At 44.2% G+C, this 25162-nt stretch overlaps 1 protein-coding gene across 2 annotated transcripts in view; it reads right to left on the reverse strand.

Annotated features, from left to right (window-relative positions):
• Positions 1 to 25162, reverse strand: part of KNTC1 (kinetochore associated 1) — a 62453-nt gene that overhangs the window by 13177 nt on the left and 24114 nt on the right. Inside the window, exons 31-53 of one of the 2 annotated variants that reach the window (XM_084819253.1) lie at positions 24456 to 24605; positions 22925 to 22994; positions 22764 to 22831; positions 21551 to 21834; positions 21202 to 21374; positions 20368 to 20465; positions 18196 to 18337; positions 16071 to 16127; positions 15242 to 15405; positions 13726 to 13830; positions 12857 to 12985; positions 11776 to 11892; positions 11172 to 11281; positions 10741 to 10951; positions 9721 to 9810; positions 9049 to 9220; positions 8878 to 8936; positions 6804 to 7020; positions 5321 to 5394; positions 3897 to 4107; positions 2593 to 2702; positions 1539 to 1588; positions 1089 to 1167 (exon numbers count right to left, since the gene is read on the reverse strand). In XM_084819253.1, coding sequence (XP_084675379.1) covers positions 1089 to 1167; positions 1539 to 1588; positions 2593 to 2702; positions 3897 to 4107; positions 5321 to 5394; positions 6804 to 7020; positions 8878 to 8936; positions 9049 to 9220; positions 9721 to 9810; positions 10741 to 10951; positions 11172 to 11281; positions 11776 to 11892; positions 12857 to 12985; positions 13726 to 13830; positions 15242 to 15405; positions 16071 to 16127; positions 18196 to 18337; positions 20368 to 20465; positions 21202 to 21374; positions 21551 to 21834; positions 22764 to 22831; positions 22925 to 22994; positions 24456 to 24605 — 2940 coding nt within the window. The remainder of the gene's footprint in view (positions 1 to 1088; positions 1168 to 1538; positions 1589 to 2592; positions 2703 to 3896; positions 4108 to 5320; positions 5395 to 6803; positions 7021 to 8877; positions 8937 to 9048; positions 9221 to 9720; positions 9811 to 10740; positions 10952 to 11171; positions 11282 to 11775; positions 11893 to 12856; positions 12986 to 13725; positions 13831 to 15241; positions 15406 to 16070; positions 16128 to 18195; positions 18338 to 20367; positions 20466 to 21201; positions 21375 to 21550; positions 21835 to 22763; positions 22832 to 22924; positions 22995 to 24455; positions 24606 to 25162) is intronic. The other variant, XM_084819254.1, reaches the window with a different exon arrangement.

The following is a 25162-nucleotide window of genomic DNA, read 5'->3' on the forward strand; positions in this document are numbered from 1 at the left end:
TAGGGATGGCTGTGAATTTCTCCCCGAATCTCGGGGAGGCTGAATGCCAACGCATTCGGCCCCCCGAAATTGGCGGTGAAATTCTCCGCCCCCCCGCCCCCCCCCCCCGGGATGGGACTTACCTCCTGCGAATGTCCCTCCTGGCGGCGGGTCCCGGCGGCTTTTCATCAGCGTTTCGTTGGGGGCGGGGGCTGGTCTTCCGACCGGCTGCCGCCGCCGCCATTACAAAATAAAGTAAAAAAACAAAACAAAACCCGTGATAGGCTACGTAACGATTAACATAGCCTATCACGGCTAGCTTTCCAAAGTCAGCCATGATAGGCTACGTTAATCGTTACGTAGCCTATCACAGGTGACTTTGGAAAAAAAAAAGCGCGTACGCAAATGGCGGCGCCCATGGGTGCCGCCATTTGCGTTCCTTATTTGGGCCTGGCTAGTCTACGTAAAGATTTACGTAGACTACGGCGAAAATAAGGGCAACGGAAATAGCGTTGCCCTTATTTTCGCCGTAGTCTACGTAAATCTTTACATAAACTACCGGGACCAAATAAGGAATGCAAATGGCGGCGCCCATGGGCGCCGCCATTTGCGTACGCGCTTTTTTTTTTCCCCCCAAAGTCACCCGTGATAGGCTACATAATGATTAACGTAGCCTATCATGGCTGACTTTGGAAAGCTAGCCATGATAGGCTACGTTAATCATTACGTAGCCTATCACGTTTTTTTTTTCTTCACTTTTTCTTTCGCAGCCGGGGAGACGGGGCGCTTCTCCCCGGCCTGAATTTCGGCCGGGCGAGGCAGGGCACCTCCCCCCCCCCGGCCTGAATTTCGGCCGGGCGAGGCGGGGCGCCTCCCCCCCCCCAGCCTGAACTTCGGGGGGAGAACCGAAGCGCCTCCCCCCCACCGCGAAGCAAACTGCGGGACCAGGTAAGTCCCTTTCGTACATCACTACAAGTAGGTCTTAAGTAGGCCTGCAACAGACACTCCACAGACTGTACTGCAATATTCAGATTTTCTTCTAAATATAGGGAATTCAGGCAGCAAAATATCCTTTAAAGTGCTCACTGATTGCATGGATAAAAACTTACAGACGTTGCAGATATTGTACATTCGTAAAGGATTCTTAAGCGGTAATCTACTGGGTGAAGCTGAAGGAGGTATATAACTCTGCAAAAACAAAAACAAATACTTTTCCTTTTTATGCAAGTGTCCCATTGCACCAAAATAGTTTTATTCCCTACATAAAGCTGCCCTTTTAATTCCATCATACAAGCTGAAATTAGAAACTCCCAGAAGAACAAGACTTTAAAGAAATATTGACAGGTCAAATCAGCAGGTATTCTTTTATTTTTTTACTCCCCTGTCCTCCCAACTCTAGATTCCTGTGTGTCCATCCCTCCCCCCCGCTCCAAACCACAGAGACCTGAAAGAAGCCAGATGTCTGTCTAGCCAAGTTTAGGGGCTGTGGACCTGTGCCCGCAGTGTTAGCAATGTGCATGTGTTGTTGAAACAAAAGGTGTCAGCACACAGTGCCTTACCTCTTGAAGTCTTCATCTTCTTGGATCTTTTCAAAGACCGCTGAAGTTTTCTTTTAAAAAATAAAAGGGAAGTAGAACAGTGTGATTTTGAAAAGCTAACTTTCAAGGACAAGACTGAGCTGCTAAGTGAGGCCGAAACCCAGTGCTTCGCTGTGCCATGGAATTTAGACATTGCTAGCAGCTCTTTTTCTTTCTGGCAGCCTGCTTAGCAGGTGAAAACATCTGCTTCCCTTTAGTAGTGGCTCTGCCCCCCTGGCAACTTCAAACTGCAGTGTATATTTATCCATTTGAGGTAAATAAACATTTTCTTCCTAGGATACACTTGTACTTGTACAAACAATGTACAATATAATACTGAATACTATTATTCATGTACAACAATAATACTGAATAGTATTATTCAGCTAATAAGTGTTAGACTAAATCTAGAAATTAGCAAGGCGGTGACTAGGTTGTGAAATGCACATTCTTGCCTTGATCACAGAAATCTGACAGCAGTTCTTAGAACTGAATATCCCATTAAAAAAACACAACCCTCTAGTCGTCAAGCTTGAAAAGATAATCATGATGATGTGTGCACAGTTCTTCAGGCCCTGCTTTCTGAGGAAGGAGTGTCTCAATCCAGACCCTTCTTTTCCATGGCACAAGAACCTCCTGACCACAAGGTGGCAGTTTGCTCAAAAGGCTTGCAAACTCAAGATCTGAGTGGAGCTTCTAGGAAGCAAGATACTAACAACAAATAAAGGCAAGAATTAAGGCTGACTCTAATTAAGTTCCACATAAGCAGGGAAGGCCTTTGGTCTCACCCAGCAGGGTTCTTCTAGTTTTCTTACAATATGGTAGTTCTAGGTCAGTGAGCAGCAGGTGAATTCAACCTCCCTAAATCTGGTCCCCAGTTGTATTGGACTACAACTCCCATCATAGGCTACACTGGCTGAGAATGATGGGGCTTGCAGTCCAACACATCTGGAGGGCGCCAGGTTGGGGAAGGCTGTTCTAAGCTACAAGTACAACACCTACAAGACAGATTCCTCTTGGGGAAAGACACACTTACATCTGTTGGTAGTAAGTTTGGACACAGCCATTTTTCTAGCAGCATGTCCCATATTTTCTTCATATCCAAGTTGTTAATTTCAGCTATTTCTTTAGCCGCAGCATGGATATCTATACAGGTATAGAGACAGTACTTTGAAGGAACATGACAAAACCCTCCCCTCTTACCGTCCATTTGATTCCCATCCCCAGACCTGAAAATAGCATTACTAGGGCTGGCATCAAGTCTAGGCATCATTGGACACCAGCTGAAAGCCCACCCCACAAGCAGGGATGAAATCCTGGAGAGCCACTGCCAGTCAGTTTTGACAATACTGGGCTAGATGAACCCATGGTCTGACTCAGGATAAGGCAGGCTTCCTATGTTCCTATGAGGAACCCTCAAGTTCCTAGGTGCACCATTTGAAAACCACTGCTGTACGCAAGCAGCACTAGTTTGCTGTGCAATGCAGTTGGGAGGGGGGCTGCCAGAGATTCCAAGCCCTCCAGCTGAGTAGCCAGGCAACAGAGATTCCCTCTGCAATCCACAAGCTCTTTTATTCAGTTAATGGCACCTCTTCAACCTGAAGCGACTACAGAGGCTGGGAGCTGTCCTCTGGGCTTAATTCACTACACGGAGCTTTTGTTAAGAGAACTACTGAAAGCAGGGCAGTTGCCTTTCAACTAATGGACAGGTTTCCTGCTGCTCTCAGCAGGCTTTTCCTGGGCTCCTCCCTTCATGGAGGATCCCCCCCCAACTCCTGATGGGCAGCCAATCTGGTGGGATGCCTCCCACCTCCTCTCAGCTCCGCCCACTTAACTCGGAGGCAGGTTCTGGCATCTGTCAATCCCGGTGCTTCCTCCCCATCTGACAGAGGCCTGGTTTCCATCCTGGAAACCAGGATGGTTTCCTCCCCATCCTGGGGAGGGGGAAATATGGTCTCTGAGCCTGGCCCTCCTGCTCGAAGCCCCTGGGAAGGTTCTTCGCTGACTCTGAAGAGTCTTGGGGAATTTCCTCCCCCGCTCCCTGTATCAGCTGGGCTTCTTATAGCTCCGTCTCCGAATCTCATTCAGAGTCAGAAACCAAACCAGGGAGTCTGGGCCCGATCCTGACAGGGGCAGGCATGGGCAAAACACCCTTAGCAGGCCAGTTAAATGGGAAGAGAATATGCACACCGAGTCTCCTCTCAGCATTGCCTCTGACCTTTCGGGGGAACAACGGTGTTGTCAGACTGGTGGTACCTTTGCTGGTCTAGGGGTCCCTGGCAAACGCCTGACCCTTTTGGAGCTGGTTCTGGCAAGGGGGCGGAGGCAGTGTGAGCTCACCCGGGTAATCTCTGCTAGTTGGATTCTGAACTCTTTCAGCAATGCTGCTGTGCTGATAAAGCAAAACAACCAGATTCGCAGGCTTCCCAATAAGCTTCTGATGGTCCTCTGAGTTCAGCTTGTGGGCTGTAAGCACGGCCTCTGTAGCTGATCTCTGGTGTTGTACCTGCAGCTTCTTCAGGTGCACTCGGGCCTTCTCACGAGACTCGTCCTTTATCCAAAGACAGAACATTTTTTTACAAGCAGAACCTAGAAGCTCTGTGAACAAAAAAATTGAAAAAAAGCAAAAAGCCAACAGGACTGCCTTGCAAGTCAAAGCTGTAAGCTCAATTCGTCCATGTAACGCAGGGAATCCCCATCGGGCCCCTTCCCAAGCCTTGCCCCCTGGCCTGGAAGCTACTGGGGACTTGGGAAGGAGGCAGGGGGAGGAATCCATTTGTTATCTCCAGTCTGTGGTAACAAGGGGTTTCCCATTAGTGCACTGTGCCCGCTTCCAACGGAAGGATGAGTGACATGACGGGGAATCCCCTAGTTATCTCCAGTCACAGACTGGAGATAACAGAGATTCCGTTTATTTAGAACACTGCTCCCCCACCCCAACCCCAATTGGTTTTCTGTCTTTTAAAAAAAATGGTAGCACAGGACCTAGAAAACTTTGTGTTTTATGAACAAGCAAGCAAAAACTAGCAAATTGTCTAGGGTGGGGTTTGTGTGGAGGGAAATCCCTGTGTGTGAGTGATTGCATAGTGCATCTATGCACACTCTCTGCAAAGAGACATACTGACTTGGTTCACACGATCACTGCAGCCCACCGTGGCTTAAGCCATGGTAGGTTGCAGCGCATGCCAGCAGCCATTCTGAATATTCAGCCCCTGGTGGGGGGTTGCCATGGTTTGTCATGCCACCTGAACCCAGGCAGCAGGGGTTGTTTAAAGGTTAGACAAATAACCCATGGTCTGTTGTAAGGTTATTTGAAAGTTGCTGAACCCTCAAAACAACCCCTGCTGCCTGGGTTTGGGCAACACAACCACGACAACCCCCCCATCGGGGGTGGAATATTTAAAATGGCCACTGGAACACACTGCAACCCGCCATGACTTAAATAAGCCACAGTGGGCTGCAGTGATCATGCAAACCAGCCCATTGTCAAGCATCCTGCAGAGATATACTTCTCTTCATAGGAATGAATGGGAGAAACCCAAATCTGCTCCCTTCCTATGGTAACTCCAGCCATTGAGAATCAAACCTGCTCCTATCTATATAGGCCAGCCCCATAATCAACACAGTCCTGCCCCCAGGTTGTTTCTTTGTTCCACTAGAGAGGAACAGAACCCTGGGAACTGGCATTTTATCTTACACACACATGCGGAATTTGAAACTGTTCTGTGAATATTCTGAGGGTTTTGTGATGCATGAGTCAATACCGTCACAGTTGTATTCTTCAGCCATTTTTCAGCTAAACTGAGACAGATTTTCAAAGCCTGGACTTTGATGGGCCCTGGAGAGGGAGAGGGAAAAATAAAAATTATGGTAACATGGAGCTCTCTCTCTCTGATACACCTGACATCTTGCCTTTTTGCTTAGGTTTCAGAGCTTGTTGGGACTAGGGCTCACCCTCAAAGCCTGGTGCTGTGGCAAATCTCAGCTTGGGAATGTGAAAAGGGACCATGGGAGCAACTAGCACTCAGGACAGCGGCCTAGCCTGTCCCACCATGTTAGACTGTATAAAAACATGTAGCAATCCATGGCGTCACCACAGTCCACGTCCACGTGTGAGAGACAGGGTGCATTCGGACAATCACATAGGGAGAAGAAGCCATTGTGGCTTCTCTCTGCAACCCTGCACCAGTTGTTTACATAATTCCCCATGCTGCAGCATGGGTTGGTGTGTCATCCGAATGCGGTGTGTGGCACGGGGCTGGCTTCGTACCCACTCTACAACCCTACTGCACATTGTGGGTTGTAGGGTGGGTACAAAGCTGTCCCCACTGTGACCCACGCCGCAGCACGGGGAAATATGTAAACAACCGGCACGCATGTGGTACGCATGGGGGTGGGGGGAGAAGCCACGGTGGCTTCTTCTCCCTACGTGATCATCCGAACCCAGCCATAGAGTGAGGACTGGAGCCATCTAAATCTCATGTACTCCTGGGAAACAACATTCATTTTAGATGGGGAAAGGGGTGGGGCCTTGGAGAATCTCGGCTGTGGGGATCCTCCCAATCTATCCTGGGAAGAAATAAATAGACTCTCTCTCAGCCAGGGGTGGGCAACTGGAAGAGGTCTGGGGGCCATTTTCAACCCACCCACCCTCCTCACAGGCTGCATCTCCCCTCTGCTAATGTTGACCCTTCTGGTGCTCTGTTTTAGTGCTCTGTTGCAAAAAGGCTTCAAAACGTCTGTTGTGGATGCTCTTTTGTTTTAAAAGGGTTTTTTGTTTTTACAGTTTGGGGGGCTGCAGCAGGGGGCAACAGGAGTTGCACGCGGCCCATGGGTCACATGTTACCCACCCCTCCTCTGAGCAATACAGAGCGCCTCTCTCACACAAAGCCACCACGCATATTGGGAGGGACATAGCCCAGTGGCAGACCACATCCTCTGCATGCAGCTAGAAGGACTGATAGCAGGTGACATGAGAAACCTCTGCCTGCGACCCTGGAGAACTGCTGTGAGAGTAGACCAGTCTTCTCCAACCTGGCGCCTTCCAGATGTGTTGGGTTGCAAGTCCCACCATTCTTAGCTAGCATGTCAGTCCAACACATCTGGAGGGCACCAGGAGGGCAAAGGCTGGAGTAGACAATGATGGACAAATCATCTGGTATGGGTATTAAGACATTTCATTCTTTTATGATGAATTCCTTTGACTCCAGTTAAGAGGCCAGAGCAATAAATGGACCTTCTCCATACCTGTTGGAAATTCTTGAGCAATCTTGCAGGCAAGTGCCGTGGCCCATTCTGGGTTAGCGATAGAGAGCAGGTAAGACTGAATGGCCTGGATGGTTTTAGCCGTCTCCTTGTTAGCTGCCAGCAAATATCCACTTCTTGTCGATTCCAGCATTTTTGGCTTCAGCTTTTCTTGGAACACATGGTTGGCTGCGGACATGTGGAGGGTATCCAGCGAGACCTGGGGGCAAGGGAGGACAAAAATCAACAGGGTAGAGCAAGATCTTCCTGTTGCAATGACTTTAAGGGCACTACCAGTGGTACCTGCAACAAAATGTTGCAGTATGGGCTTCTTTTGATCGGCCATGGCCTCTTCCAGGATACTGCATTCCACTTCCCTCACTGTTCTGATGCTCCTTCAACAGCAGGCAGAGCAAACCCAGGTGGACACTGCTGAGAAATTAGCTCTTCCTAGCCCATCTACCCAGGTCTCAGTAATACAGGCCTGGTCATACATGCCTTCATCCATGATTAATGCTTTATTATGGACCAACCTGGTTTCAAACAGCAGCACTACCAGACCAGAGCGCAAGTTGACAGGGCAACCTATTGGCTAGGGATAGGAACAGAAGAGGGGACAGTTCTTCGGTGTCTGAATGCCCTTCCTCTTGGCTGCCCAACACCCCTAGTACCATACTTCCCTCTGCCTATGGCCATCGTAATGGGGGCATTTCAGCTTCCTCTTCTACCTAAGCCAGGGTGGGGAACCTGTTTCAGCCCGATGGCCAAATTCCATTTCCAAAACCTCTCAGGGGCCGCATTCCAGTGACAGGAAGGGCCAAAGGCAAAAGGGGCCGGGCTAAAGATGTAAAATTTCCAGAAATTTTGAGGCCATGGGAAAAGAATGGGTATTTTTGTGGAGGATGGGGATGGGAAATGTTGAAAAAATTGAAAAATAATCAATACTAACTTTTTTAGCACTCTTTACAAATCTAAAGTCACTTTGTTGCTGTAGGACAGCCTTCCCCAACCTGGTGCCCTCCAGATATTTTGAATGTCAGCTCCCATCACCCTCAGGCAGCATGGCCAATGGTGAGGAATGGTGGGCACTGTAGTCCAAAACATTCGGGGGGCACCAGATTGGGGAAGGCTGCTTTAGGAACATAAGACAGCCTTTCTGTTCCTAAAGTTATTTTATGTATGGCTTAGATTGTTCATAAAATTATCATTATATTTTAAAACTTTTAAAAGTAAATTTGTAATTATTGTCTGAATAATTAGAACTACATTAAATGACTGCTACAGCATCAGAAACACAGACTCAACAGAACAAAACCCACAGTGTCAAGAATGCACAATAGTGACTCTACTCACATACTGGGAAACTGAGCATAAATGTCTATCAGTAAAATATACTTTAGATCAATAATTTTAATAAGGAATGCAAGAACTCTGTAAGATTCCCAGCATGAAAGATGCTGGGAATCTTACAGAGAGGATTAAAAAAACATTTCCCCCATGGCTTCATTATTTCCAGATATTTTACATCTCTAGTCTGTCTATAAATGTGTTCTTATTACATAGTTTTTAGAAATTATTTTGGGGGGAATAAAGGCAGGGAAACAATATATTAATACTTTGTCTTAAATCCTAGAAGAAAATATTTCATAATCCAAAGCTGTTCAATTTTTCCAATTTTTCAGAAACAAACAAAAATGGTCCTCGGAAAAAAACAGAAAAAAAGCCCCCCGCCAATTTTCCATCCCCCCCCCCGGGCCTTCACATCTCTAGGTGGGGCCAGAAATTCAAAAATTACCAGCATATTGTAGCTTAAAGCTCTTACTGTCGGTAACAAAGGCTTAGGAGAGGCATTCCAGCCTTTCAGAATGAGGGGGGAACTCAAAAGCAGTTTGGTGGTTGGGGGAAAAGGGCCAGGGCCAGGTGAAGGGGATGTGGCCATCTGGGGAACCTCAGAGGGCTGGATCAGGACCCCAAGCTTGAGTTTCCCCACCCCTGACCTAAGCTCATACTCATCATCCCCTCTGGTGATAGCTAATTCTGCAAGTTAAAACAAGAACAAAAGTATGATCATCATTACCTTCATCAGTTTGGAGATCAAGAGAAGCTTTGGGAATGATTCCTCACTGAGTTCTGCAGCTGTAAAAGATAGAGACCAGGAATGGTTTTCTGAGTGAGTTCTGCCATTAAAACACATCTCTCTTGCAAAGGATTTTATTTGTTTAAAAGAAGATATGTTTTGCCAGCTTACAAATGACTTTCCAGAAACACCGTGAAGTTCTAAAGAAGATCAAGTGGAAGGGCAGCCTAGTTTGAGCAGCTGGTGACAGAGGAATAGCTTGTTCGAAAACATACTGATGTTCCAGATCGCCAGGAGCAGAAGTTCTTTTATAGGATTTCAGGTGTTTAATAAGCATCAGGGCCTAGAGGAGCAGACAAAAATAAAAACTGGAATGCTTACTCCCTCGTCCTGCTTAAAAAGCTAGCTTTTGAAATAGACAGAAACACACAGACACACTCATGAAACATGAATGCAATTTAGGCAGAGCTACTGAATAATGTTACAGTTAATAAGGCCTGGGAATTACACACTTTTGAAACACATGGTCAAGCATTTTTTGAAAAAAGGCATGGTATCCAGATATGGGTCTTACTGCTCTGCAGTACTGCCTAAAACATCTAGGGGTTGTATCAATGTTAGTCCTCCTTAAAGTAGACCCATTGAAATGAATGGGACTTAAGTTAGGCTAACATTGGATACAGCCCACTGGATACAACCCAAAGTGTTTTGGGAGTTTCTCTCCATAACTGAGCATATTATGCCAAACCAGCAAGAATAGTCCACAGTCCAACAAATGGATACACCCTTTTAAATGCCTGATTGCAATTATGCATGTAAGTAAAGCAACCATCATCATCTTACCCAATTCAACGAGATGCCTGCTGCTCCCCCACCAGCCCTTTCTATAATCGTCAGAAGACTTTCAATAGTTTCATAGTCATATGGATCAAGCTGTTCCAGGGATTAGAAGCAAGTGGGAAACAAATACATGAAAACAGAACCAAAATGAACAGTTAATTCCAGATTACAAAGCTTGTAAAATTGAAACACTTCAGACTGCTGGAGACATAAACACAGCTCATCCCTTCATCATGGTTATGGCATCAGATACTCTTCCCCAGCCCCTACACTGGCAAGCACGAATACCTCCTCCTGCACTTCCTCTGTTGGCCTTTACCATGGTTGGTGCTAATCAGGTTGTATCATAGCCAAGGTTTGCCGATCAGATTCAAACGCTGGTTCAGATGGTGCTAATCATCCCAATAGGTTTTACACCCCACGTTCATATGCAGCTGTTAAGGGCATGTGATAATGGGGTAGGAAAGGCAAGTAATGCATAATATGTGGCTCTTGGCCATACAAAGATTTGGTAGTTGCTCTTGGAAGTTCGTAACGTTGGACACCTCTTGTCTGTCACAAAGTCTCAGAGAAAAGTCATTTGCTCTGGAGCATGGGTGAAGAACCTTAGGGGTGCAAATCTGACCCATCTGGGGTCCCAATCTGGCCCTCTCCAGATGGCCATGCCCCCTTTCTCTGCCCCTACTCCATTTCTCCCAATTGTTTGGTGGTTTCCAAGTTTTTGTACAGTTTCCCCCCATTCTAACAGGTTGAAATGCCTCTCCTAAGGCTGCGTTACTGGCAATAACAACTTTAAGCTAAACTATGGTGGGTTTTTGGGTACCACCCTTTTCCCCTTTGGACCCACCCACCTTACTGTAGGCCTTGTGGAATATTATTAGTTACTCTGTGGGTAGCCCTGCCCTGCAGGGGTTAAATCTGATGGTGTTTTCATCTCGTTCAAGTAATTAATATCTTCTTGCTCTATACAATGAGAGAGGTTTGGGGATTAAAACACAGCATGTATGTTTTATATTGTTCTACCTTGTACAACATTGCACTGAGACTTGCAACCAAGCCACTGGTGTTGCTCAGGCGGGGGATCATTTCCGCAGCTCTGGCCACCGCTGAGGCATGAGTTTCTTGCTTCCCAAACTCCCCCAAAGAGTCTCCTTCAGCATGACAAGTGCTGGCATTCTGGAGGTGTGTTTCAATGCAAAGCTGCAATGCTGCATCAGTATCCAACAGGAATGTGCTAAAGAGGGGGAGGGAACACAACCAAAACCTCCTTATTCAGAAAACCAATGACTTAATCAGGGAGTGTATTTCTGTATAAAACAGGGTAGGGAAGATTTGTTTTACTTTTAAACACAGACTTTTCTTAGTGATTGTAATCCAGCTTAAAACATTCCCCTTTCTGTGCTTTTGGAATAAAATGGCATTTTTATTGCAACAATAAAATTTAGCTGTCTTACCGGCAGTATTTTAATATGAGATCTGTATCCATATTTGGATGCTGAACCAATGTTCTTAGAAGCTCTTTCTTCCTTACTGATGGCTTTCTAAATAAATTCTGAAAAGAGACCTACAGACAAACAAAATGCCAAATTTAAAACGGCAAGTGCTGATGGAGTGCTGCACAATGCCTTTCTATTGTTAGTACTAAGAGTCCCTGGCCTGGAAACAGCCTGAGTTGCAAACTCCCACCTGGTTTAAAGCTGTGTCATCACTACAACTCACTCACTCTGGAGGGCCTAAACTGACCTATCTAGGGCAACTCTTGAGTAAAAGTACTGAGGAGTGAAATAAATGCCTATATGGGGCTTTGGTGACCTGGCATAATCAGCTAACGACACAAGCAAAATGAACAACAGGACAATCCACGAAGTACTGATGTGCAAAAGCCAAACTGCAACAGAGATTGTTTAACAGCAAAATTTGGTGGATTTTTTCCCCACTATAGATGTAAATAAATAAATAAATAAACTACAATCAAAGAGCTAGTTTAAAAATCAACTGTCAGGAAACGTATCAGCCCAACCATTTGTTCCAAATTCAGTTATAAAAAGGATCACGCACACCAAGTTTACCAAGCTGTATACCCCATTCAGCATCAGTGATTATTTCTTCAAATGCTTGTTTCTCCTTTGTCTCTTCATAGTGACTGGCCAGTTGTGCTCCAACAAGACCAATGGCCTGTCCGGGAGAAAAGGAACTGTAATGGCACACATATATTTGCAATCATGCACCAATTCTTAAGTTCTTTTATAGCCCTCTCCCCTCATGATTTTCTGTCTTATTGTCCTCCTTGTGTCACTCAAACTCTTAATGATGTATTTTATTTTGTATCTATTTAAATATATGCTATGGTTTAGTGTTATGTGCATGAGCCTCAAGCTCATGAGCTCCCTCCCTTCCCCTCTCCTCCTCCAGCATGGCCATGAGGATGAGATTAGAAGCATCTGCTTTCACTTTTAAAATAACCTAGAATTTCTTGTTACAACTGAATTTGGGGAACTCTGGTTAGTTTAAACTATGTTTTGCCAACAAGCCAGGATCATAAACAATGGTTTGATCCTGGATTGTCTGAACAAACCAGAGCTCCCCCAAGTTTGGATGTAATTGGGAACTCTGGTTAGTTTAAAAGTGGGAGCAGATGCTTTTGATCTCCCCCTTGCGATTGTGCCTGAAGCCGTTTTGTCATGCTAAATCACAGCTTAGCATACGTCCAAAACAGGGCCACTGTGAGGCAACTTGCTAAGTGGAATTAGGTGCCTGAAGGGGCTTATTTGTCTCAAATAATTCCAGCACCACTGGAACACTTCCAGTCCTTAGAACAAGAATGATGGAGGGTATAAAAAAGGCAAATTGGGAGGATTTTCTCTCCCCACTACCTGCTCGAGGAATGCTGGAACTTGAGATCATCAAAGATAACTGACTAGGCCAAGCTTAATTTGGGAGTTCTTATGTTGGACTAAAGAGATACAGGAGTATTTAAAGCTAATCACTGAAAAAGTAATTTAAACACAACATTAGACTGTGTCATTTGCAAATTAGAAACTTTTAGAACCTGCATAAATTCATGGGTAGAATATTTTTCATGAACAAGCTTAGCATGTTTATATGCCCAATTAACTTTTTAAAATTAGTCAGAGCTTACCAGAATCTTGCTGTAATTTTGTGGTGTTTTGTTTATGATGTCCCAGAGCTTTACAAATATAATTTCTTTGGGCAATAGAATGCAGTAACCCAGTGCAAGATTGAGATCTATCAGGTGACTGTTGAAAACCTACAGAAGCAAACAGTCCTTAATAAGCACCTTAAAATATTCTACTTAACTTAATACTTTCCTTTTCTGGACATAAATCAAAAAGCCAGAAAAGGAGGTGGTACCTGGCAGATGAAGAACACCCCCCACCCCCAGACAAGCACCCCTGAGTGAATGGGAACTGCACAAGAATTTGGGGAAGGGAATGTGATGCTCTGCAAAGTTCTTTTGCTCCTCACAATACAGTACATTGTAACGCTATAGTACACAAGTGATGAGGAACCTAATCTGGCTCATGTAGGTTCCCCATCCAGCTTGTAGAGGTGGAGAGGCCTTGCCCCCTCTTCCAAGTCCTGCCCCCCTCTCCCAGCCGAAGAGAAAGTGAGGCTTTCTGTAGTGGAAGCCCGTTTGTAACTCCAGTACTGTTCACAGTGGAGCGTTCCTCTTCCAGTGGTATAGAAAGGCTGCTTTTCTCTCCCATTGGGAGGGACTGTCTTTTTAACCATGCAGAGATCTCTCTGCACAGAGAAAAAGCTGTTTTTTGGTGCAGAAAGTTACAGAAAAAGGCATTTTTCTATGCAGAGAAAGGTATGGGGTAATTGCTCTGTGTTTTCCTCTGTATGGAGAAACTTTGCTATGTGGCCAGGAGGCGGGGCTTCAGGGGAGAGACATAGGGGGCAGGGTCCACCCTCTGATATCATCCCTCCCGCCCCGCGGGGCTAAATAGCTCCCCACCTCTGCAGTACATTGCATGTGCTCACCTTGTGCAATAGGGCCATAACAATATTTTTGATCTCTGAAGTGGAACTCTGCATCATTGTAAAGAGGAATGCTCTGGCACCATCTCGTGTTTTCTGATCATGCAGCTGATGGATGTAGAATAATACATTGGAAATGCTGTAGACATTTTTGTTGCTATGAAAGCAACAAATGTATATGACACCTGCTTCCTCGGCAAATGTCAAGAACCATCTTTGCTAGAATGTTAATAATGCTTCTTTAGTTAAGCACACTTATTTCTTTATTTCAAAAATTTCATACCCTGCCTTTTGATCCAATGATCCTGAAGATGGTGTACAACAGATTACAATGATTCAGTACAAAGAAATTAAGTTGCCTCTTGGTGGTGGGGAAGGCAAGAGAGATGTTGGGGGGTGGGGGCATGAAGTTAATGCTTCTCCCCAACTTTTTGGTGTTCCTACCACTGCTGCTGTCCTTACAGGGCCTGTGGTAAACTCAGGAGAAATAGCACCACTGCCCCCACCTTGGCAAAGGTCAGAAAAGGGTTAGACATGAATGGAAACAACAGTACTGCAAAATATTTCAAGAACATTTTTTGTGGTTATGGTTTGTTTTTTTACATCTCATAATAAATTAGAGACAACAGTGATTACTCCTGATGAATAATCACATGTATCTAAAACATGGAGGGTACCTCCAATCTCCAAATGGCAGCCCATATTCTTAGTTTATTTATTTCAATACCGCCAAATAGCCAAAGCTCTCTAAACTGTACTAAGCCAATAAAAACCGGCTCTTTGTTTTTATTTAGTTATTTAACTGAGTTGTATAACGCTTACCATATATAAAAATATCTCTAAGCAGTTTATAAAATCAAAAATTAAATCATAATACAAAAATGCATCAGTTAAAATGTTCAAAATATTTAAAACCAAAACTAAAAACCTAATATGTACTAAACAAACTAATTGGGCATCACAATCATTCAGGGAAAGCTTCAGTAAAGAGATGGGTCTTTAACAGGCACCTAAAACATGCCATAGTTGGTGATTCCCAAATACCAGGGGACAGCTTTCCATAAGGTGCATGCCACCACTGAGAAGGCCTGCTTCCGGGTTGCCATCAGATGGCAATCTATGGGTCACATCACAACCAGCAAGGCCATCACCCATGATCTTAGTGATTGCATAGGCCTATATCAGAGAAGGCGATTCTCCAGGTAACCTGGTCCCAAGCCATTCGGGGCTTTATATGCCAACAGCAAGACCTTGAACTGTAGTAGTGTGCGTGTATTAACCCTTTGCCCTCTACTGCAGACTTGATCTGGATTGGGGCCCCTGGATCTGCTATTTGCATGGCAAAGAAACTTTCCATTGACCACAGCATGGGCAAAGGGTTAAAAAAAACCCACCACCCTACACACTATTTATTTAAAAAATGCTGATCATAACTGCTAATGAATGAAGGGTGTCATATCTACTTTGACCCTAAGGCAGGCCGCATTAGAGTAGCCTCGCCCCAAGAATGCCCCCATACCTTTTCACCCAGACCAATATCCATGTTGTTTGCAATCATGTGCTGAAACAAGGACCCAAAGGAGGAGATGATTAGCCCCAAAGCCAACTCATATTGACTACATTCTTGAAGGCTGTTGAGCAGAACAGAGATGGGATTCCTGCATGAGAAGCAAATACTCTTTCCTATGACAAAAAAAGTTAACAGGATGTTATAACAATGAATATTTGGTTTGCACTGGAAATTAAGGATTGTGGGACATGTTGGGTAGTCGGTGAGCTAATTTGGCTAGCAACCCACTGAAAAAGAACCCAATCAGTTGATGGCAAAACTCGTGTTTGGATCAGACCTGAAAGGTGGTCCAGCAAGATGTGCCAGCCTTGAGCACCAATTTTCTGGTGGAAAGGTGAAACAGTAAGTAAAAAAATAAGATGGTGCAAGAAGACAGTATCAGTATCCAGATAGGTGTACAACTAGTCCCAGAGGGCTTTGGGACTGTGCTTCTCTAGACACTAGCCTCCCATGTCCTAGAGCAAGTCACTTTTGTAACTGACAGGGCTTTAGAAAACAAGCTGTAATTTTAGCATGGTGGCCGATGGGAACTCTGCTCTTAAAAGCAGGAGGTTGGATGTGGATAGAAAATCCAACATGTCATGCCCAGGGCCCTGAGCATGCCTAAAATAACCCTTGGGTACCAGCCTAATAATCTCTTCTTTAACAGCTTGTGCAAACCAAAGACTAGTTAAAACTCAAGGATTTACAATGAGAAATGTTAACCACAATCCTTGCTTTTTAAAATCTGTCTAAGCCCTTAGAGATGTATTTTTGTTCCATTTGCTCATGTAAATACCTTGTTCAAATGGACAATATGCCAAACTGGTAGAGTCCAGAGGATACATTTTCCGTTCTGCAAGAGAAAGGCAGAAATTGTATACGGTAGCAAAGTATCTTGGAATACTGCCAACAGTTTAGATTAAACTCTCACTCTGCAAAGCCATTTAGAACTATGCAATTAGTGTCTTGTTCTGAACAAAACCTTTTGACATATCCCTTAATTATTGTATTTTACAAGTGGACAAAACACTGCCCTTGAGTGGGGAGGGATATGATGTTTGTTTAATTTATTTAGCACCATCTATGAAACTGTCACTTTATAAAGGATAGGTATGATAGTTACCTACAATCTAAGGGGCTTATAATCTAAAATAAACACAGGGAAACAACAGAGGAAGGGGGAAATAGGTAAGCATGGAAAGAGCATGTGGTTATTTCAATTACATATCATTTGGCTTCATTACAAGAAGCTCTCCCGGATCCAAAGGCCTCCCAGAAAAAGTAGGTTTTGAGGAGGGACTTAAATGAAATAATAATAGTTTGCTTATTACATTTCTATAAGGTAGGTGGTCGCAGAGAAGCATTGTGGGGAGGCAGTTCCAGACATAAGGGGAAGCAAGGGTTAATGGACAGAGTTGTTTCAGGGAGCAGGAGACCTGTGGACAGCTGAGGATAGTGAAGCTGGATGAGTGAAGGTCAGAAGAATGGATCTGCTGAGATATAAAGTGCAGAGAGATCAGGAGAGACAAGACTAGAGAGGGTTTGAAGGGAGGACAAAAAGCTTGTACAGGATCCAGGAGTGGAGAGGAAGCCAGTGAAACCGTTTAAGGAGGGGAGTCACATGGTCAGAGTGACAAGATGAAAGATTTACATACAAGTGACAAAAGTATTAATCTAGAATATACTGACTTTTAACAAAATTTGTTTGATCCTGAAGTTAAACAAAAGCTATCATTTTGTTACACAGCACATGTTGTGTCACAACCGGTGAGTCCTGACCCCCAAATGGGCTGCAACCAGAGCTAAGATGAGCTACTCAGTATTGACATCAGCTTTTATTCCCTTTTTCTTTCCTTCTTGAAGAGGGGAGGGAGAGGGAGATTGAGAGAGAGATTGAGATTGAGAGAGACTGACTGACTGACTGACTGACTGTCAGAGCCAGTGTGGTGTAGTGGCAAGAGTATTGGACTAGGAGCTGGGAGATCTGGGTTCTAGTCCCCACTCAGCCATGAAAGCTCACTGGGTGACTTTGGGCCAGTCACACACTCTCAGCCCAACCCATCTCACAGGGTTGTTGTTGTGAGGATAAAATGGAGAGGAGGAGGAGAATGTAAGCCACCTTGGGTTCCTTGCAAGAGGAAAAAAGGCGGGGTATAAATGCAATCAATCAATCAATCAGACAGGGAAAGGGACAGCCAGTTTGGATGACATGACAGCCCATGGATTAAACAATCTATGGGTTGTTGTGCACGAGCAGGAGTACTGCCACCAGCAAACCCACCACTTTTGTTTTTCCTTAGCAACCCACAATTGGCTCCGTCATAGGTTGCTTAGCATGTTGTTCAAACCCAGAGTGATGAGTTGTTTAGGAACTAAACAACCCAACGGTTAACCCAAGAACAAACCATGAGTTAACTTCTGGGTTGTTTAGCCTCTAAAGAAACCAGTGCTCCAGGGTCAGATGACACAGTGCTCTGGGTTCAGATGACACAGTAAGCAATCTATGAAGGCCAATCATGGGTTACTAAGGAAAGGGAGAAGTGGGCTCTTTCCCACTTGTGCACAACAGCCCATGGGTTGTTTAACCCATGGGCTGTTGTGTCATCCGAACCAGGTCAATAAGAGAGAGCACAAACATGCAATAGAAGAGAGGGGGAAAGAGACTGACATATTTTAACCACAGCATTAAGGTGGACTTTGGATCTGAAGAGATGGAATATTACTGATTTAGCAATGATTTTGTAGAAGGGTTAGGTGTGGTATTTAACGAGAGAGAGAAACAAATGAGATAAAGGTTGCCAACATTCCCCAGAACACAGCAGGAAGTTATCTAGTAACTTATTAGTAGTGAATACAGGTTTACTAAGAAATGGGATATGCGAAATGAAAGTGGAAACTAGCTTAAATCAAGAGAAAGTTACCTGCTGGAGGCACAATAGAAGACGTAATTTCAAATGCAAAAGGCAGCACAGCTGGGAGGTCCAGCACTGCCCCATCTTCAGTGAAAAAGTCATCGAACGCCCACTCCATGTAAGGGTCTTTATCGGCTCCAAAAGAGGTTGTCTAAAGAAACGAGGAATGTGCTATCATTTTTTTAATCAAAGCTCCACAAGAAGAAGAGTGAGATGAATGGAGGAGGCAAGACATGGAAGGCCCATCCTGCCAGGTCCTCAGCAGGGTATGAACTCAGCCTTCCTCTCCTGTCTCTCCTTTCAGAGAAAGCTGAAGAGAGAGAAAGAAACTGGTGTAGACATCAATGGCAGCATCATGTGCCTTGGCTCTTGTTTGAGTCATAAATGAACAGGGCTGAGAGCACACAAACAACAGATGAACAATTGTGAGTGGGAGCCACATACAGCTGATTTGCTTTTCTCCCATACATCACTTCACTTTTTCTATGAGGCCTTTTGAACAAGCCCTTAAACCAGGGATGGGCAATTTGTTGCCCTCCAAATGTTTTGGCCTATAACATCCATCATCCTTCACCACTGGCTATGCTGGCTAGGGCTGATGGGAGTTGTAGGCCAAAGCATTTAAAGGGCCACCATTTGCCCACCCCTGCTCTAGACTCAATAGCCTACTGTAACTAGGTCTTTTTGTTGTTGTTGTTCAGTCATTCAGTCGTGTCTGACTCTTCGTGACCCCATGGACCATAGCACGCCAGGCCTTCCTGTCCTGCGCTCTCTCCCGGAGTGTGCTCAAGTTCATATTCATTGCATCGGTTAGGCTATCTAGCCATCTCATCCTCTGCCGTCCCCTTCTCCTTTTGCCTTCAGTCTTTCCCAGCATCAGGGTCTTTTCCAGAGACTTTTCTCTTCGCATTAGGTGGCCAAAATATTGGAGCTTCAGCTTCAGTATCTGTCCTTCCAATGAGCACTCAGGGTTGATTTCCTTTAGGATTGACTGATTTGATCTCCTTGCAGTCCAGGGGACTCGTAACAGTCTTCTCCAGCACCACAGTTCGAAAGCATCAATTCTTCGGCGCTCAGCCTTCCTTATAGTCCAGCTCTCACAGCCAAACATTACTACTGGGAAAACCATAGCTTTGATTAGACGGACCTTTGTCAGCAAGGTGATGTCTCTGCTTCTTACTATGCTGTCTAGGTTTGCCATAGCTTTCCTCCCAAGGAGCAAGCGTCTTTTAATTTCATGGCTACAGTCACCGTCTGTGGTGATCTTGGAGCCCAAGAAAGTAAAATCTGTCACTGCTTCCATTTCTTCCCCTTCTATATGCGAGGAAGTGATGGGGCCAGATGCCATGATCTTAGTTTTTTTAATGTTGAGTTTCAAACCAGCTTTGGCACTCTCCTCTTTCACCCTCAACAAGAGGCTCTTGCGATCCTCTTCGCTTTCTGCCATTAGGGTGGTATCGTCTGCATATCGGAGGTTGTTGATAATTCTCCCAGCAATCTTAATTCCGACCTCTGATTCATCCAACCCAGCATTTCTCATGATGTACTCTGCATATAAGTTAAATAAGCAGGGTGACAATATGCAGCCTTGTCGTACTCCTTTCCCAATTTTGAACCACTCGGTTGTTCCATGTCTGGTTCTTACTGTTGCTTCTTGACCCTCGTACAGCTTTCTCAGGAGACAGGTAAGGTGGTCTGGTACTCACATCACTTTAAGAATTTGCCACAGTTTGTTGTGATCTACACAATCAAAGGCTTTAGCGTAGTCAATGAAGCAGAAATAGACGTTTTTCTGGAATTCTCTTGCTTTCTCCATGATGCAGCGAATGTTGGCGATTTGATCTCTAGTTCCTCTGCCTCTTCGAAACCCAGCTTGTACTTCCGGTAGTTCTCGGTTCGCATACTGCTGAAGCCTATTCTTCTCATATTTTCCCCAGCCTCCATTGTTTCCCTTGTGTCTGTCTTTAGACTGTAAACTCCTTGGGTAGGGACCTGTCCTCTCATGCTTTGTGAAGTGCCATGTATGTAGATAGTGCTATATAAGAAGCATCATCAGCATCTCTTTCATCTTATTGCAACACTGACTCCTTTGGTATCCTGGTTTCAAATAGAACAGTAAAAATGCAAACTTATGCACATTTTTCTGGGAGCAAGTCTGAGTAAACATGAGCTCTGCATTACCTTTGATATAAATCCATAGTCTTCAATTTGGCACTTTCCATAAATTTCATGGGCAAGTAAGGTATATTTACAAAGCTCCAACGTATCTAAGGAAAGATCTATGAGAAAGAGAGAGTGATGGTTTTATGTTTTCTTTAATGTAAAATACATTGCTACTGTCATCCAACAACACAGGGTAAATTTTAGCCTAGGTGCACTTTTCAATGCAAAATGTACACAGAAATAGACCTACGGTGTAGTCCTTCTAAAACATCATCATCTGCACAGTAATAAGCAATGTCCTCAAATTTTCAGCTACCTACCATTTGCAGTTTTCTTTCTGTACAGAAAAAGTGCCTGGGACAAACAATATCCCAGTAAACCAACTGGTTTGGGAGTATTTTGTGTCCCAGGAGGTTTGGGATATTTCTTCCCCCAGCCACTGTAATGTGTTGCAGTAAAAAACATCCAACAAAAACTGATCTAAGGTAGCAGATTTAAGTATCCATATCAGGTTTTCTTTCTGAAAACCAAAAAGAGCTTAGGACAACCCCCCCCCCCCCCCCAGAAATCTATTGATTTTTGCCACTGGGGTGCTTTTTGTGGCAGCCAACGGGAAGTTTTTAGTTAAGAAACATTTCAAATATGGATAAAAAAATGCTCCCCTGCTGCCCAATAATTAAGTGCATTCCTTCTGTAACCACACATATGGCTATGTTTTGAGGACATTTCATTTACAACCCCAAGATACATTTGAATGTAGCTTGATACTACCCCAAGCTATTCATTTCATGCAAAATGATTTATAGGGACCAGCGTTTTCAGAGGACAACAACGTATGAATTTATTAATTACCTGGACTGCAGAGTGTAGCTGCTTGGCATGCCATCTCGTTGATCACAGCTGTAAGATTTAATCCTTCTGGCATAACCATCAGACTATCAGAACCTAACATGTGACAAAGCTTTTGACATGCTAGAAGCAGCAACTGTCCTGTTTGTTCGTTGTGGTAATATTCATAAAAATATCTTTAAAAGAATATTTTTAAAAAGAAAGAATTAAGGTAAGCAAAGGAAGGCAAATATTTAAAAATAACCCCAGGGAAATCAAGGTGATCATATATCATGCAAACCTGCACAGAGTACACTGAATGGTAAATGGCTAAGCAGAAGAGATTGTTAGCTCAAATGCAAACTTTTAAAACCTGCATATCTGTAGTGCATCTTCAACTTTTCCAGTGTCCAATGCTCTCAGCACCAGCTCTGACCCCATCTCATGTTCTGTCCTTTGCAGAAGCAAACCCAGTCTGTAAAGTCTCAACTGAGTGAATGGTTTCTTTGTGCTGCTGTCCTCCAAATTGGTGTCCCCTTCCTGCATTTTTCTAGGTCTCCCAATTCTTTCATAGGTTTTAATGTTTTCTTCAAGGAGCTGAGATATTAGTGATGGATTCCAATAATCTTTGACTGAAATGCAGATATCAAAATTCTCCTGGAGATTTATTAAATAAGGGGATGGCAGAAAAAAGGAATTGAAATGAGAAATTATGGAACTGACCAGCTTCATATTCAAGTTCCATGGAAATTTGTGCTTTACAAAGTTGAACATGTTCATAGATGATTAAATGTCAACACACACACCATTTTGGAAATAAGGAACTATTTCATAGGACAGTGGTGGGCAACTTGCGGCCCTCCAGATGTTTTGGCCTACAACTCCCATCAACCCTAGCCAGCATAGCCAATGGGGAGGGATTATTGGACTTACAGGCCAAAACATCTGGAGGGCCACAAGTTGCCCATCCCTGTTATAAGAGCTCAGAATGGTGGTCCATCAAATCCAGCACTGTCTCTACTGAACATAAGAGCCCTGAAGCTGAATCAGACCAAAGGCCTGTTTAGTCCAGAATTCTGTGCATGTAAATGGCCAACCAGATGCCCCAATAGGAAGCACACTAGTAGGACATTGGCACAATAGCACCCTCACGCTCGTGCTCCCCAGGACACAGTATACAGAGACATACTTCATCTGATACCGGAGTTAATATATAACCACCATGACTAGTAGCCATTGATAGCCTTATCCTCCTCGAGTTTGTCTAATTCTACTGATGAGCAGTGAGTCTTCAAAGACACAGGCTGGGATTTTTCTAACCCTTCAACTAGAGATCCTTTAACTGGGCATACTGGGGCTTAAATCCGGGACCATCTATATGCAAAAGCATGTGCTCTTACCATCAAGCAATGGTCTTTCCCAAATTCTCTGAGCAATATCCTCTACTATTTAGGAAATTAAGGTGTTTGTTATAATCACGTACACACACACACAATTACATTTATCTCAGAATAATTATATTAACCTAAACCTATGCTGCACAAATAAACTTTTTTATAAAGTTTTAAAAGCCATATAACCATTACCTGCAAGGCTGCAAGAGTTTTATATAGTTTTAAATCTGCTTCATACTCTTCTTTCTTTAAAAGATTTTCTGTCCAAAAAGAAGGGGCAGGGTGAAAATAAGAGAGGTTATTGAATTGTTTACTATTATTTTAAGAACAAACACGAACAATGCAAAATGTACCTTTCTGGTGACTAAGTAGGAATTTGAGGATCTCCACAAGGATGTTTTTCACATACAGCTGCATTTTCTGCTGGTGGGGAGGAGGGGACAGGAAGAAGAGAAAAATGTGAGGAACTTCTAGTCTGTCAGCCTCAGTCACATCAAGAGGAAGATTTCACTGTTTAAAAGGCAAGTGTTGTTGCTCTTAAGATTGCTAGCAAAGTGAAACAAAAATTACCCAGCATAACCTACTTTCTGCTACAAATTACATAATCATAGAAATAGGGCTGTTTGACCACTCTTTTGGGTAATACCTTATACTGTAACTTATACTATGTATAAATAGTACACAGATATACTAATGTCAACCAAGGGGGCAGGGGGGCTCCAATGTCGGTGGGGCAGTGAATCTGCTCCGGGTTTCTGTCAGACCTCTAGAGGAGCTATTCAAGGTGCTCTGCACCTTGGATAGCTCCTTTAGAGTTCTGACTGAAACCCGGAGTGAATTCATCACCCCACTGACATTGGAGCAACCAGCCTCCACTGACACCAACATAGGAAGGATTTCCTCTCCCCAGCACTACCACCACCTTTGGGGAAACTGCTACTTCACTGGACAATCCCACTTATGGGGTTGCTTATTTATAGCAAAAGCTTATTTTTCTGGGCCTAAGGAAATCTCTGCCACTGTAACTCAGAGCTTCACAAGCAGACCCTTTTCTGCTGCCACCAATTCTGTTAGAATATTTGAAAACCATCTAGCAGATGGTATAAGAGGCTTAGGGTGCAATCCTATGCATGTTTAGACAGAGAAAAGGCCTACAACTCCCAGCATTCCCCAGCCACTTTTCCTCTGTCTAAACATGCATAGGATTGCGCCCTTAGGTGTGAGATGGGCGCCAACACTGGAGGCAAGATGAACTATTAAACAAGTCATTTATTAAAAGGCTATTTTGAACATAAGGGTTGACTAACATTTACTTTGGAGTTTTCAAAAGACTGCTTAGTGACAATTCCTTAGTACTCAAGAGACACTGTTGCTGCTACAAGGCTTTAAATGACTTCTTTTACCTCAGGCCAAATTCCCTAAACTTCCACACCAACCAAATACACTCACAACCAGGTCCAGCTTCTGGCTATCGTCTTCCTCAGACACCAAAGCTCCTGCTGCAGTATCTCTGGCTGCTAGGACAGCCTATCTGGGTTTTTACTCTTACCTGAGTAACCTTCTGGCAAGACCTTAGGGCAGCCTCCTGGTACAACGCAGCCACCAGCTCCCTACTCCTGATCTTCACCAGCCACGTATGGTTACCCCACAGGGAAGGAATAGCTTACAATTCAAGCTTTAGCCACATGCAGCTTAAAACATGCAGCCCTTGGCCCATCTTGCAAACTCCACCCCCACTGGCTCTGGCTTCTCCCACGGACAGTATGCAAACCCCAACATGCTCTCCCTGAAGGCACTCTTGTCAGAAAAAGTTCCTTAATATATACTCTGTACAATTTATACATATACCTATTATGCTATTGTAATTTATACTACAGCACTCACAGGACCAGTTTGTTTTATGGAAGTTGCCTCCTCTTCACAGCCATCCATTTCTTCCTCCCATGCCAGCCTTCCCCATATCAACATTCTTTCTGCAATTTCCAGAGCTTCAGCAGCAGGCAGAGATTTTAGTAAATGTATGATGTCCTCCCCCTGCAAGCATATGCAAAGCATTGTAGTCTTTTCATATAGCCCATAAGAGCTTGGGAAATATGGAACATTATTACAGACACAAATGGCTAGTGATAAAATGAGTGCTGAAGGGGAATTTGTTTTTGCTTATGGTCAAAGACCATAAAAAACAAGTGTGGCCAAGGTCCAAAGAGTAAGTATAGATGCTTCAGAGGGCTTGAGTAAGCCCAGTAAAAAATTGGACTCCACCCACTTCCCCCTTTGGACAGCAGACCCTCATACCAAGAAATAAACAAGCCATTTGCCATGTGGCACAGAGACCTGCTTTTTAAGAAACACGTCTGAAAATCCCTCTAGCCATGCAGCACTAGTTGAGTGCTTCTTTAGATCAGCCTTCCCCAACCTGGTGCGCTCCAGATGTTTTGGACTTTAATTCCAATCAGCCCCAACCAGCATGGCCAATGGTCGGGAATGCTGGGAGTTGTAGTTCAAAAATCTGGAAAGCACCATTTTGGGGAAGGCTGCTTTAAATCCTGGTACATAGGAAGGTGCCTTAGAAACATAGGCAGTCAGATTGC

The sequence above is a fragment of the Heloderma suspectum genome, chromosome 13 (assembly GCF_057233095.1).
Source record: "Heloderma suspectum isolate Gila_16-S chromosome 13, 16-S_ref, whole genome shotgun sequence".
Taxonomy (NCBI): Eukaryota; Metazoa; Chordata; class Lepidosauria; order Squamata; family Helodermatidae; genus Heloderma; species Heloderma suspectum.